Genomic DNA, 12,564 nt, shown 5'->3' with positions numbered 1-12,564 from the left:
ACTTTCATCAAGCGCCTCCAGACTCCCCCCCTCACACACTGGCAGGACTGGGGGTGGCCCGCAGACGGGGCTTGCCCTTTTGTCCAGTGATCCTTTATGAGTATAATGTGAGTGTCTCTCCCTAGTGAATATTCATTATAGTTTTTCCTTATGTGTAATTTTGCACTAGTTAAAGTGCAGACATAAATCAGTAATTTTGTATAAAACCTGAAGTGATCCAATCTATGACTATGTGTCAGTGCAGAGGCTTGTACACTGCGGTATAGCAATGCTAATGACAGTGTAAGTGGATCCAAACTCCATCTGTTGCTCCTTTTAAGAAACTTCTTGCCAGGATTTTCACATTCTATTAATATAAATAACTATATATTTATAGCAATGACAAATTCTCAACTGAGTTTTGTTCCACTCATAATACAAAAAATATTCATGGCTAAGCAGACACAGCTGCATGTACAGAAACAACATGTGTCACTGGCACTGAAATAGTTGTCTCTGTGAATGGAATGTGCACGTCTTGAGTGAGTGAGTAAGTGTGCTTGTGTACATGTGTGTTAGAGTGTGTGTGGATCAGATGTGCCAGTGTGCTGGAGAGGTTGATGAAAAGCTCCCCCAAAGTGAGGTGCCATGCGGTCAGCACAGCGGTCGTGCAGGAACAAAGTCTAACCTCTGAGTCCCCGCCCTGGAAACCCAGCCGCAACCCAAAAGAAGAGGACAAGGGACAGCCAAAGAGAGAATATTGTTAACACAACTGCTATGGTTCTCAAAATTGCGAATTAAAATCAAACCTTCAAAGGCTACAGCAGGCTTCACTATGTTTAACCAAGCCCAACAAACAAGAATATAAGAAAATAGTACATATACAAAATCAGAAACTACCAGAAACTTGGACACTGAAAGAAACTTTTATACCTGTACCTGGTAAAGGTGGTGCATAAGTGCCTTTCTCTTTTAGATTGCTTTGTCTGTTATAATCAGTGGTACAATATTTTGAATTTCCTAAAGCTATTCTAAGGATAATATAGAGTTTAATAAATGACCTTTTTTCGCTGGCTGGAAATGGTTTGTAAAGTAACTAAATCTTAAAATTATGATAAAAAAAAAAAGAGGGCACAAAGAAAGGAACACATACAGTTGATACACAGTACAGCTAATTTGAGATCTGACACTTTACCAGCCTCACTGCAGCCCTGGCTCTGCCTTTCATTAACTCACCTTGCTCATTTTGCTCTTGCTGTCAGCGGTGAGGAATGACATGTTATTGATCTCATTCATCACCACAAAGTTCTGTTCCTCTCGCTTGAAGTTCTACAATGAAGAGAGGAATGATAATACAGTAAAGGATGTGAGCTGTTACAAATGGCTGCGTTCGAAGGCCAAATGAACATACTCACATGAGATTTGGACCAGAAAATAAAGACCTCCCCAACCATTCGGAAGAGCTCTTCTGCATCTGGGTCTGGGCATGTCAGCCACCTTGCCCTGTAAAACAAATTACTTTAAGGCTCCCCAAAGTCACAACAAGTTTGACTAATGAACAATATATGAAAAGATGCATGCTGGTGCATTATGTTGCAATTCTGTCAGCACCAGACATGATTCACAGTTCAAAATGTATAATATGTTGGTGTTTGTAACTTTATAGTACCTGTTGTTGTCCACATAGCGAATAAGTAGAGGGTAGAGAGCATACAAGTCTCTGCAGAGGACAGCAAACTCATCACGTATAGTGCCATCTTCCTCATCCCCCTCTGATTTCCCCTCCATCCGCAAATGGTCCTCTTCAGCCACCACCTTCGAAGTGCGTTTCTTCAGCTTCTCCATTGTTGGGATGAAATGGGACTTGAGCATTTCTGGCTTTGCCCTGCTGACAATGGGCTGTGAAAACACTAGGAAAGAAAATGAATGGTGTCATCTCACTGGTACAACTCATTCAGGTGTACACTGTGACACATTAATAGAGTTTAAAACAGGGCTCACCAGCCAACCTCTTCATCCAAGAGGCCTCATCAATACCCAAGTTGTTGACCACAATTTTCATGATGCTGCCCAGCAGCTGATTAAGGTGTTCTGATGTAACATCAGTGCAGATCCGGCCCTCCATCTCAGGGAAGTTCTCAAGTCCTCTCTCCCACCAGCGAGGCAGGTAGTTACACAGCATGGGCAAAGTGATTTCTATCACGTGAGGCATCTCGGTATAACGAGCCCCCGACTCTGCCAAGTCCCCAATCTCCTTTAGCAGAGCATCCAGCTCTGGAATGTCTGGACATAACTCCTGGACCTCATTGGGAAGACCCAAGACTTTGATATTCACAAGAGAAGTAGTGAAAGAAATGAGAAACAATTCAGAAACAAGGCTTTGTTAGACAGAAAACAAACAAAGGAAAGAGTAATGCACTCACTGGCTCTCTCCCTGGGTGTCTTTGTGGTGTAGACAGAGAAAGCGTTGAATTCATTTAGATGGGGCTCTACGTAGGCCACTGGCATAGCTGCTGCAAGGTGAGCCAAACACTCTCCAAGAGCTGGCCTCTGCCTGAAAATGTAAAGGACAAGTGCAAAAAAATGCTCCCAAGTATCTACTTCTAAATGACATGACATGACACTTCATAAATGACAAGTATCTACTTCTAAATGACATGCAGATATGGAGTTACCTCTCAACATGTGGATTCTTGACGGTCCCTAGGGAGTAGATGCTACACATGATGCGATAGCATGACATCTGGAGATCATCCACTATAAGCAAGCGACAGTGACAGGTACAGCGGTGTCAGGATGAATTAATAAATAAACACCATGTAAACCACGTAATAGTACTGATGTGAGAGCACTCACGGATGACATCATCTCCAAACTGGTGCTGAGCGATGTGATCAAACAGGGAGGTCAGCACTGGGAGCAGGGCAATGGTTGTGTAGTTAATGTTCTGGGACACTCCTTTCACTTGCTTTAAAGAAGAGAAGCAGCACATGATCATGAACTCAGGTTATTATTAAAGGTCCAGTGTTTAACAGATCACTTGGAACAGTCAGGGATAGCAATATGTGCAAGGCCATGTCAAATACTGTGTACTTCTATTACCTGATTCCCTTTGGATACTTTGCCCAGTTTGAGGTTCTCTACCATCTTCTCTATATCATCAGCAGCACTTTCAAAGAATGACCGCAGCCCTGCTTTCACAATCTCAGGCCCCGACTTCATTACTGTCCTAATAAAGCAAATAACAAAGATCATAATGAAAAACAAAAAACAAAAAAAATCCATATTCATCTCAATGGCGTTATGCATCTTGTGAGAAAATAAAACAATACTGAACCTCGCATCCAGTGACCGTGCCAGAATGTGAAGACAGTTCACAATTGCTGAAGCATCCGTTCCTACACATACAAATACAGTTCTGCTGTTGTGAGGTCTTTTATAGAATTCAGATGACCACATACTATATACAGTATGTGCTCTATATACTGCACTTGCTCTAATCTGGAAGACTGAAAAATACAGCCTATTATGAGAAACACAGAAAAGAGTGAAAAGATTCAGAAAGATTGAAGTTGAGAATCTTACCAAAGAGAGAAACTCTGTGTCTCACCAGAGCGGACATTTTACAGAAGATACTATGATGTGATGGAAAGGAAATGGAAGAAAAGGAAAATGCAAGAAAGAGAAAATGCTGATAAAAGGGGAAAGTGATATATGAAGATAATACATAATATAACATCTTTGTGTGTTATATCTATATCATGAGAGGTCACCTGGCAATCATCTCCTTCTCCTTATTGGAAGAATGTCCACCACTACCCAGAACTTTTGCAGGTGTCGACAAGAAGTAGAGGCAGTGATTTTTAAAATACTGGTTGATTAGAGGCATCAAGATCTGAGAGAGAGAGTTTTTAAACAGAGTTTTCACACTTAGTACAGCGATGAGGACAAGTTGGGCCTTCAAAATTATGACCAATCTGGCTTTACACAATAGTCTCACCTTGGCAAAGAATTTGATTTCCTGCTCATGAGGAGACTTTTCCACTCGTCCACTGCTTACCACAGCCTCTGTAAAACACATTTCCAAATATGATAGTATTACAATAACAGTGGCAACAAAGATCTGCTTCAGTATCTGTATCTGTTTGTCATCTTTGTCCCACAGTACCGAGATGAGCGATGAACTCCTGGGCAATTTCCATCCATTTCAACAGCTTCTGCAGGAAACCATAAGCAAATCTCTTCTCGATGGATGAGATGTCAGACTCCATATCTTTCAGGCCCCTAAAGTGAAACAGACTTTAACTCTTCGTACTTTGTACTTGAATTTAATGAAAGATATCCCCTTGAGTATCTGTGGCAAATCATAAAACATAATTTCAGGAGGCAACTTTCAAACTAAAATGCAAGTTTATTACTGATTCTCTTATAATCTATGATCATACACAGAAAATATTACATAAAACTAAAAATACTTTGCTTGCTATGTTTCTATTTTTCTTTATAAACAATATTTTTTTGAATTTTCAAGCACTGCTATAACTTGAAACAGCTACAGCTACATGCATCCAATCATTCTGTGTTGCATTAGTTTATATTAATTGCTCTTAGCTTGATCAGCGTAGCTGTAACCTGCTCTAATCATATTTGTGTCGTTTGAATGGGCAGGTGTTCTGGTTAAACTATCTGCTATGGCCACACAATTAACATATTAAACAGAAAATATGTTAGTAGATTAAATGGCAATACATTTTACCTTTTAATAGCATGAAACAAATTCAATCCCTGCTCAATGTTCTATATAAATTCTTCTTCTGCATTATTACCTTGTGACAGCATATCCATTAAGCTGCAGGAACTTGAGAAGCTCATGAGCCTTCTCTCTATCACGTGCCTTTTCCTTAGCTGTCAGAGTATCATAGGGCACCAGCAGAGGATGTGTTCCACCTCCTATACAAACAGAAGCACAATCAAAACTCTTGAAGAAAATGAGCAAAATATGTCATGTGTCTAAGTTCCCTCCTCTGAAAACAAATCTTACCTTTGGACTGCAGCTCCAACTTTTTCTTCCGTCCCCAGGTGTTATGGTAATTTTCTGCCAGTTGCTCTGCCATAGACTGTGAACAGATATAAACAATGAATATTGATCCAATGCTAAGATTATAGCACACAAGGCCATACTGCCATACCTGCAGGTCTCTTGAAAGAGCCATGTGTGAGATATCAATGGGCTGTGGACTGTAGCCATGGCTTGGGTCATAGGTTGCCTAGAACAGAAAGAGTTATCATTATACACTGTACAATAAATAACACTGCTGTGATAACATTATTATGTGTTAGTACATTTGTCCAACTGCTCTATACCTGAGCTGTCTGGGAGATTTTTCGTGCTGCTGCCTTCTTTTTCTCTGACTCTTCTTCCTCTCTAGCTTTATCCATGGTCCACTCCCATGCAAGCATGGCTTTGACTGACTCTTTGATTGGCCAACGGTAGATTTCTTTGTCCTGCCATGAGAAAAGTCAGTGTGACCAGAAGCAGAGACCGATGAAGTAAAAGTACAGGAAGAGTCAGTGCAGTGTGTGAACCTACCTTCTCTGAGAAGGTTTTGTATGGTCTGAGCATGGGATGAGTTTTTGCATTTTCATCCAGCACCTCACCATACGACCAGTTGTTTTGGATCTGAAACATACATGCATGTACAATATGTATTAGAGCTGTCATTCATGCTTACAAAGTCACTATTGTGAGTGATTACAGTGAGTGACAACAAAAGTTTTACCTTTTCAAAGGCCCATTTATCATGTGTATATTCTGCATATTTGTTGATAAAGGGATCCAGTCTTTCAGGGATGATAGTGCTGTGGTTGGAGGAAGAGCCAGAGTACACTTAGCTTTAATTCTTTTAAAGAGAGATACTTTATATCTTGAAAGGCATAATGACAGAAATCCTCTCACTTTGTGGTCTCTACTGGTTTAGGATCAAAGTTCCCTTCTGCATCTACTGATGCCTTTTTCTCTGTTTTGGAGGAGTAGCTGGCATCTACATAGTCAGGAGGAATGGCTCCAGCAATGGCGCAGATGCATGGCATTGAAATTTTGAAAATCTCAGCATCAAATTTCTGGAAATGCAATAACACAATATTACAATATGCCCAAACACCATGTAATATACTGAAAAAGAAAAATCTCATATGGCAGGAGCTCAACCTTGTGTGCTAGAGATTCAAAGATCCCCCAAAACAGTTTGCGGGTCAGATGCAACTCCTCTTCTGATGCAACTCCAAAGTTGGCCCAACCATTAGGGAGGCAATAATATTTCCAACACCGCTCATAGTGATTGGTCAAAAGCTGCAGGACATGAAAAAAATAAGTGAAATAAGTGAACAATTTATACCAGACGAAAATGAACTGAAAGGGAAATCTTGATTTAAATAGTAAATAGTTTAAAATGTTTAAAGGTCATCATACCTTCAGTGGCATTTTGGCATACTCATTGAGAATGGGCACATCAAACACCAGCCGTCTTAGCAGATGCTGAAGCATGGATGGACGTAGATGTCTGAAAGAAAGTTAAAAAACAACAAAAGAAAAGTTAACTATAAACCTGACAATATTAAATGGCATGAAAAGTTTGCCATGAAGTTAAACTCACTTGCACAAAGCCATGAGGCACTCTTCAATGATGTCTCTTTGGGCCTTTGTGAAGGCTCGTCCACGAGACAGCCGGTAGATTGTGTGTAACATAGAGTCAATCATTATGGCTCGGTGGTCACTGCCAGCGAAGAGTGGGGCACACTTGGTGATGAGTGGCAACACAGCAGAACACAGGTAGCGGTTCAAGGCGAGGGCCATCTCTGTAGTGCTGAAAGCAACCTGCAGCGAAGTTCAACAGAATGGTCATAATCTTGCTCTGTACTTCTCCCCAAAGACCATATTCAAATGAATGTTTGTAATTTGTTTGAGGCTCACCGTGTCCAGAGAGGCAGCAGCCCTCATGTCAGGCAGAAAGCCCACCTCCAGCACATGGAGCAGGAAATCCTGGTTGTCAATACCATACACTCTGTCCAGGAACAGAACCATGGGAGCCTTGTGATCTGGCACAAAACTAGCTGACATCTTTGGTTCTATGATGCTGTTGTCTAAGCATGGCATAAAGAAAACATTTTGGAAAAATCATTAACAATATGCAAAGCTGGACAGAAGTGATCTGGTGACAGAGGAAGCTTTCAGTATACAGCTGTTTACAACGTATGGTAACATTACATGTAGTTAAACCTTGAATAAGCACCAGTCAAGATAGTAACATCATACTGTTGATGAAATGAATAAACACTGATTAAAGCCACCAAACTTCGTAAATTCAGTAAGTTCTCTCAAGTGTTTACCTTTTCCAAAAGAAGGAATCTGAACAGGAAGGCTGATGACTCCCACTAGATCCTCAATCGGGACCAGAGACCTCAGGATGGCCCTGATCCTCAGAGCCTCACCCTTACCTGCCTGGATCAGCTGTAGAGACAAAAGCTTGGTTTTTCTATAAAAACATTTCAACTAGATTTCCTATTCCTGTATCTTTTCTTTCTTTCTCAGCCTGTTTGATAAGTCCAGTATGGTAGCTACTAAACAGCTTACATGCATCTCTGGAGCACAGCGTCCCAGCAAGTCAATAAGGGCAGAGTAGAAGGACATGATGGCATTTCCCAGGTGAACCCTGTTCTCCTCATGCTGCTCCTCTCCTCCAAACCTACCAGAAAAAAAATCTAAATTTTTCTGCTACAGAAAAACTGGAGGAGATAATACACTCTCACTTGGTGTCTCATTAAATACCACCAGGAGGCCTTAGAAGAAAAAGTTAAAAGTGCTTACATGGGAAAGCGTCTGTCTTTCTTAACACTAGGGCCATCCCTCGCAGGGTCCTCTGATATTTTGATGGCCTCCTCTATTGCAGCCAGCAGACCATTACCGCCCTCCCCTCTCAGGGCTGGACCAAAACACTCAGGCCTGCGAATGAGGAGACGTACCACCACATTGGCATTCTCTTCTACGCTCTCTCCTACAGGAGGGACAAAAAAGAAATATTATCTGTTATTAATAATTGGGAAAAACAGAAACAATATGGGCATTAGAATTAAATGTTGCATTGTGTAGCAAATTAAAAGTCAGACCATTGACAAATACGGCAAAACGAAGAAAGTCAAGGTATTTCTCTCCACCACAAGGATTCCAACCAATGTCAGGGTAGCCTTTAGCCAGTAGCATTGGACAGCTCTGAAGTCCACATCCAGCTAAGTACTTCACCACCTGGAAAGATATCAGTGTGCTCAAGTGATGAGGAATTTTGCACAATGCTTGTTTTTTGTACATATTGATTGTATTTTACCATTTCTAGGTCCTGCTCTTGGAGAGCCAATGCCAGCTCGTTGTTGTCAATACAAGAGGCTGCAGCTACGTCCAAGGGGGTGGAGCCCCGCATTCCTAAAGAACAGCACAGAATGTCCAGCTTTATCACAGATCACACATCGAGAATAAATCATCAAGAATAATGCTGTAACTCAACAAAGACAATCACCAAGGCCGATGCCACTGTTCTGGAGAAGGTAGCTGAGGTGGTCAAACATAGAACGCTGATTTTGACGACTGATGCGACAGAAATAGCAGAGAAAACGGCAACAGTTTGTCACCACTCGAGGGAATCTGATCTCCTATTGGATGAAAGCATGTTACAAATGTTACAAATGACGTTACAAAAGTTGAGTAACGTCATTTAGGTCTCATTGTCTACTTTTGTCTATTACCTGGTAGTAATATAAAGCAAGTTCTATCGGTTAATTGAGCATACTTACAATGCAGTTGAGTGGAATAAAAAATATACCTTTGAGTCCCCACCGCCCAGTACATTAACCATGACCTCCATGACAGTTTCATGCATGCCCAGAGCTCGCATCAAGTTGGGGTGTTGATAGAAAACTTTGTTACTCATGATGTTCCTGAAGAAGACAAAAAATATGTTGATGTATAGTTTCTGTCTTATGCGATTATCAGAGAATTCACTTCAAGGTAAGATATTCAGAATAAATTTAATCATATATCAACCCGATGCTTTGAATCATAAGCCTCTCCTCTTCTGGACCCATCTGGACAATAAGCAGGGAGCGGATCTGCCCCAAGCACTCCAGCAGGTCCATGGTGTCGTTAATTGACACTGCGTTGATGGTGTAGGCCTTGGGAAGGGCACGCATGAGCTCACCCAGCCCATCATACTGCCTGTGAAGGAGGCTGAACATCATACGCACTAGCTCAGGGTTCTGGATAAATGACTCCTGGGCCCAATGGATCATAGTGTGAGAAATCAGCTCCTGCAATGTGCCTGGTAAACAGAGTACAAAGAGTTAAGCAATAATACAAAACATATTATGTACTGTATTAAATTGATTGTAGCAGATGTTTTTGATATGGGGTTGCAAAAACTCAATTAGCTATTGCTGGAAAGAAAGTTGCTCAATAAAACAGGAATAATACATCACTGTATTGTCAAAGGACAGACAACAAACTGTTGTCTCTCTCTTCAAAGTAACAGTTCAAATTAAGTTTAACAGTTCAAGTCAAGTTAAAGTATCTTGTCAACAAGATGTACTTTAGGTGACCTGTTTCCCCAATACGGGGCCAGACTCTATGCCTTTATGAAACTGCTAAGACGACAATTAAAGGTACAACAACACGTCTGTGGTTTCTGCATCTGCCAGACACCCTACGCTTGCAGTGAAAAACCACATACGCACGGCTGCTTCGGTGCCTGCAGGCGCCTCGCTGAACATGGAAGTTGAAGCATGCTTTGTTAAAGTTAAGCATGGGAAATGTATTTTGTGGTCTCACATGTTGTTACCCAATAGCTAATATGTTTTTATGGATCTCCGACCCCCAAGAACAGGGGTCAAGGGTTATAAAAGGAAGAGCAGAACAAAGACTCGGGGCTCTTCTCTTCAGTAGCCTTTTTGGTCCTTTGGGGTTCTTGGTTGTTTGTGAGACTTTGTTACTTGGTTTTTGCTTACTTGCTTTTGTTCCTTTAAGTTTTATATTTTCTTCTTTTTAAACATTTTGTATTCATTTACTCTTTTGATAAAACTCCAATAAAACTGAGTTGTATTTTGTACATTCCAACCAAAGTCCTGTGCTGCTCCTCTCTGAGATCATCTGAGTAGCCACCCTCAGGTAAGAAGACTACTCTCCTTGAGATACTGTATGTCGACAGTAGATAATAATTTGACTTGGATTGGTGAATTTTAATGAAAGCTGCTATGTATATATTATGATGTACAACATGGAAGGACATGTAGGTTCAGCTCAGTTGTCTGATGTTTTGCTGCTGTTGTGTTAAGGTTAAAGTTCTCTGAATATTTGGGACACAGGGAGGGATTTCCTAAATTTATCTCTAAATTATAAATTAGGGATTAGGGCCTTTGAGGCGGCCCAGTGTAAAACCAGGCGAGTGTCCTAAAACCGTCAGAGTGGACCTCCTCCAGTATTGATCTTTCCTTCAGGGTCTTACTGAAGTACCACCAATCTCCAAACACCTACCGCACACAGATATTCCTGCTAAGAGTCCAGAGTCGACTATATAGGCCCTAGAGACGTGGTAATCCGGGAAAGTAACTAGACTCCCTAAGCAGACTGAGACGGTCTTGCGTGTAGATTTTGGGAGTCCGTTCGAAAACCTAAGCCGTCACTCAATGTAATATCCGCGTTGGGTGGGGGAATCGGTTATAACATCTAAGAACCTCTTCAAAACATTCAACAAATCCTCTATTTATAATTCATAATAGTTATACAATACATTAACTGCCACTTTCCAGCTATATTTGCTATATGACCAATTATATATAATAATATTGTCTTTACAATTCATATTCAAATTATGAGTTAGGTAGTCACTGGAATGTGTTTGTCATGGGTTCTAATGCATTTCACTTTGAAAAGTAGAGCAAAGTGGCTACTGATGCTTTTAAGATTGTGATATATTTTGTGATATTCTTTGTTTTTGACAATTTAACAAGGTGAATTATTTCTATTTTCTCCAGACAAATGTTTATCAGAAAAAGACACAGTTTTATTGCAGTTGTGTGATATGCAAAAGATGGGAGGCTCACTTGGTTTTTTATCTTCCTGTGGCTCAGGCTCCACCTCTACCTTCTTCTCACGGAAATGTTTCACTTTTTCCAATAAGCGGAGCAGTCGTCCACGGACAGAATTATCCACCTCTTCTTCTTCTTCTTCTTCTTCAATATGGACACCTGAGAATTAAGTTTTAAATTAGATACTGTAACTTCTATTTAAACCTGCAGTGTTAATTTTAAATGTTGTTAGACTTGAAACTGTAGCTGAAAACTGACCACAGTGTGCCAGCAGAGCATTGTGAAAGGTCAGCATAGATTCGCGGACTTCATCAGGAACAGGGCACTCTTCATCTTCAGCGCAGTTCTTGAAGTTCATGAGCATGTTGACCTACACAACAGTAAGAAAAAGTACAAGCAAGTATTCATTCTTATCGTTCATTTTTATTTCATTTTCAAAATCCAAAAATGGCCAAAAAATCATTCATTCAAAGCACAAGCGACCTAATGAGAGGAAGTGATATTTGTTCTTTGAGGAGTATTCTGTCCCAAAAAGATATAGGAACTTCTTGCATGCAAGTATTGGCTGAGATGGATATATTGGACGTGCTTTCTCCCTGATGAATGTTTCCCAGGTAAGTTCTCTATTATCTGAGCACATTTTTAAACCAGCTACACTAGAAAGTTCTCAATTAGATATTAGGCCATCTATATTTGCTCAGTTTTCTACCAGAATAAAAAAATACACCAATCAATGGAGAGAGTAGTGCAGAAATGCAGTTTTCCTACCAGCTTTTTTAAACAGTGTGTATTCTAGGATAGATATTTTCTTTTAACTTAACAATTCTTAAAACAAACAATCAAATGTACTCTACTCTCTTTGTATGCATTTGTCTGGTTGTACCTGCTCCTGTGGTGGGGAGCGAAATTCTCGGGTCTTGCGGGCAGTCTCAGCTGCACTCATGGTGAAGGCCAGCATAAGTTCATTGTAGCGCTGCCTCTGGTTGGACTGTATCTGGCTGACAAACTGGTCTGAAAAGGCAGTGATGGCCTCCACTCTGTGACGTAGCTCACAGTCACAGAAATACTGCAGTAGAGTGCACATCTAAAGGGCAAAAAAGCAAAGTGAATCACTTATACTATATTAATAGTGTTTTTCTATATTCTAAAAATACCAGCCATACCTGCAGTTTGACAGATTCTGGTAGCTTCATCTGGAAAAGTCCTTGCTCTAGGTGTTCTTCTTTACTCTCCCCACCTGTCTCTACAGGTTTCTCCTTCTCTGTTTCCTCAGCTCCTTTCTCGCCATTTACTTGCTCTGTCCCGTCGACTGTTTCTTCATGTGGCATGACGGATTCTGTGTTCTCTAATTCTTCCTCTTCCTCCATTTCTTCCTCCTCCTCTTCACCCAAGCCATCGTCCTCAAATTCGTCTTCTTCTCCTTCTTCTTCCCCCAAGATTTCCTGCTCTTCTTCCATC

At 40.8% G+C, this 12,564-nt stretch overlaps 1 protein-coding gene across 1 annotated transcript in view; it reads right to left on the bottom strand.

Annotated features, from left to right (window-relative positions):
* The window catches only part of LOC139294769 (ryanodine receptor 1-like), a 48,722-nt gene that overhangs the window by 20,371 nt on the left and 15,787 nt on the right, over positions 1-12,564 (bottom strand). The window contains exons 37-74 of the mRNA XM_070916684.1: positions 12,438-12,556; positions 12,270-12,386; positions 11,990-12,190; positions 11,365-11,476; positions 11,122-11,265; positions 9,071-9,344; positions 8,850-8,964; positions 8,547-8,679; positions 8,358-8,452; positions 8,143-8,278; positions 7,844-8,030; positions 7,610-7,721; positions 7,366-7,486; positions 6,950-7,119; positions 6,633-6,853; positions 6,449-6,539; positions 6,188-6,328; positions 5,936-6,099; positions 5,760-5,838; positions 5,570-5,659; positions 5,344-5,484; positions 5,169-5,246; positions 5,021-5,096; positions 4,806-4,929; positions 4,148-4,263; positions 3,980-4,047; positions 3,753-3,874; positions 3,565-3,614; positions 3,317-3,377; positions 3,082-3,208; positions 2,836-2,947; positions 2,655-2,736; positions 2,403-2,533; positions 1,981-2,301; positions 1,649-1,889; positions 1,395-1,482; positions 1,216-1,308; positions 668-682 (exon numbers count right to left, since the gene is read on the bottom strand). Coding sequence (XP_070772785.1) covers positions 668-682; positions 1,216-1,308; positions 1,395-1,482; positions 1,649-1,889; positions 1,981-2,301; positions 2,403-2,533; positions 2,655-2,736; positions 2,836-2,947; positions 3,082-3,208; positions 3,317-3,377; positions 3,565-3,614; positions 3,753-3,874; positions 3,980-4,047; positions 4,148-4,263; positions 4,806-4,929; positions 5,021-5,096; positions 5,169-5,246; positions 5,344-5,484; positions 5,570-5,659; positions 5,760-5,838; positions 5,936-6,099; positions 6,188-6,328; positions 6,449-6,539; positions 6,633-6,853; positions 6,950-7,119; positions 7,366-7,486; positions 7,610-7,721; positions 7,844-8,030; positions 8,143-8,278; positions 8,358-8,452; positions 8,547-8,679; positions 8,850-8,964; positions 9,071-9,344; positions 11,122-11,265; positions 11,365-11,476; positions 11,990-12,190; positions 12,270-12,386; positions 12,438-12,556 — 4,868 coding nt within the window. The remainder of the gene's footprint in view (positions 1-667; positions 683-1,215; positions 1,309-1,394; positions 1,483-1,648; positions 1,890-1,980; positions 2,302-2,402; positions 2,534-2,654; positions 2,737-2,835; positions 2,948-3,081; positions 3,209-3,316; positions 3,378-3,564; positions 3,615-3,752; positions 3,875-3,979; positions 4,048-4,147; positions 4,264-4,805; positions 4,930-5,020; positions 5,097-5,168; positions 5,247-5,343; positions 5,485-5,569; positions 5,660-5,759; positions 5,839-5,935; positions 6,100-6,187; positions 6,329-6,448; positions 6,540-6,632; positions 6,854-6,949; positions 7,120-7,365; positions 7,487-7,609; positions 7,722-7,843; positions 8,031-8,142; positions 8,279-8,357; positions 8,453-8,546; positions 8,680-8,849; positions 8,965-9,070; positions 9,345-11,121; positions 11,266-11,364; positions 11,477-11,989; positions 12,191-12,269; positions 12,387-12,437; positions 12,557-12,564) is intronic.

Source organism: Enoplosus armatus, chromosome 13 (assembly GCF_043641665.1).
Source record: "Enoplosus armatus isolate fEnoArm2 chromosome 13, fEnoArm2.hap1, whole genome shotgun sequence".
In the NCBI taxonomy this organism is placed as follows: Eukaryota; Metazoa; Chordata; class Actinopteri; order Centrarchiformes; family Enoplosidae; genus Enoplosus; species Enoplosus armatus.
This window is presented reverse-complemented; position numbering and strand designations above follow the sequence as displayed.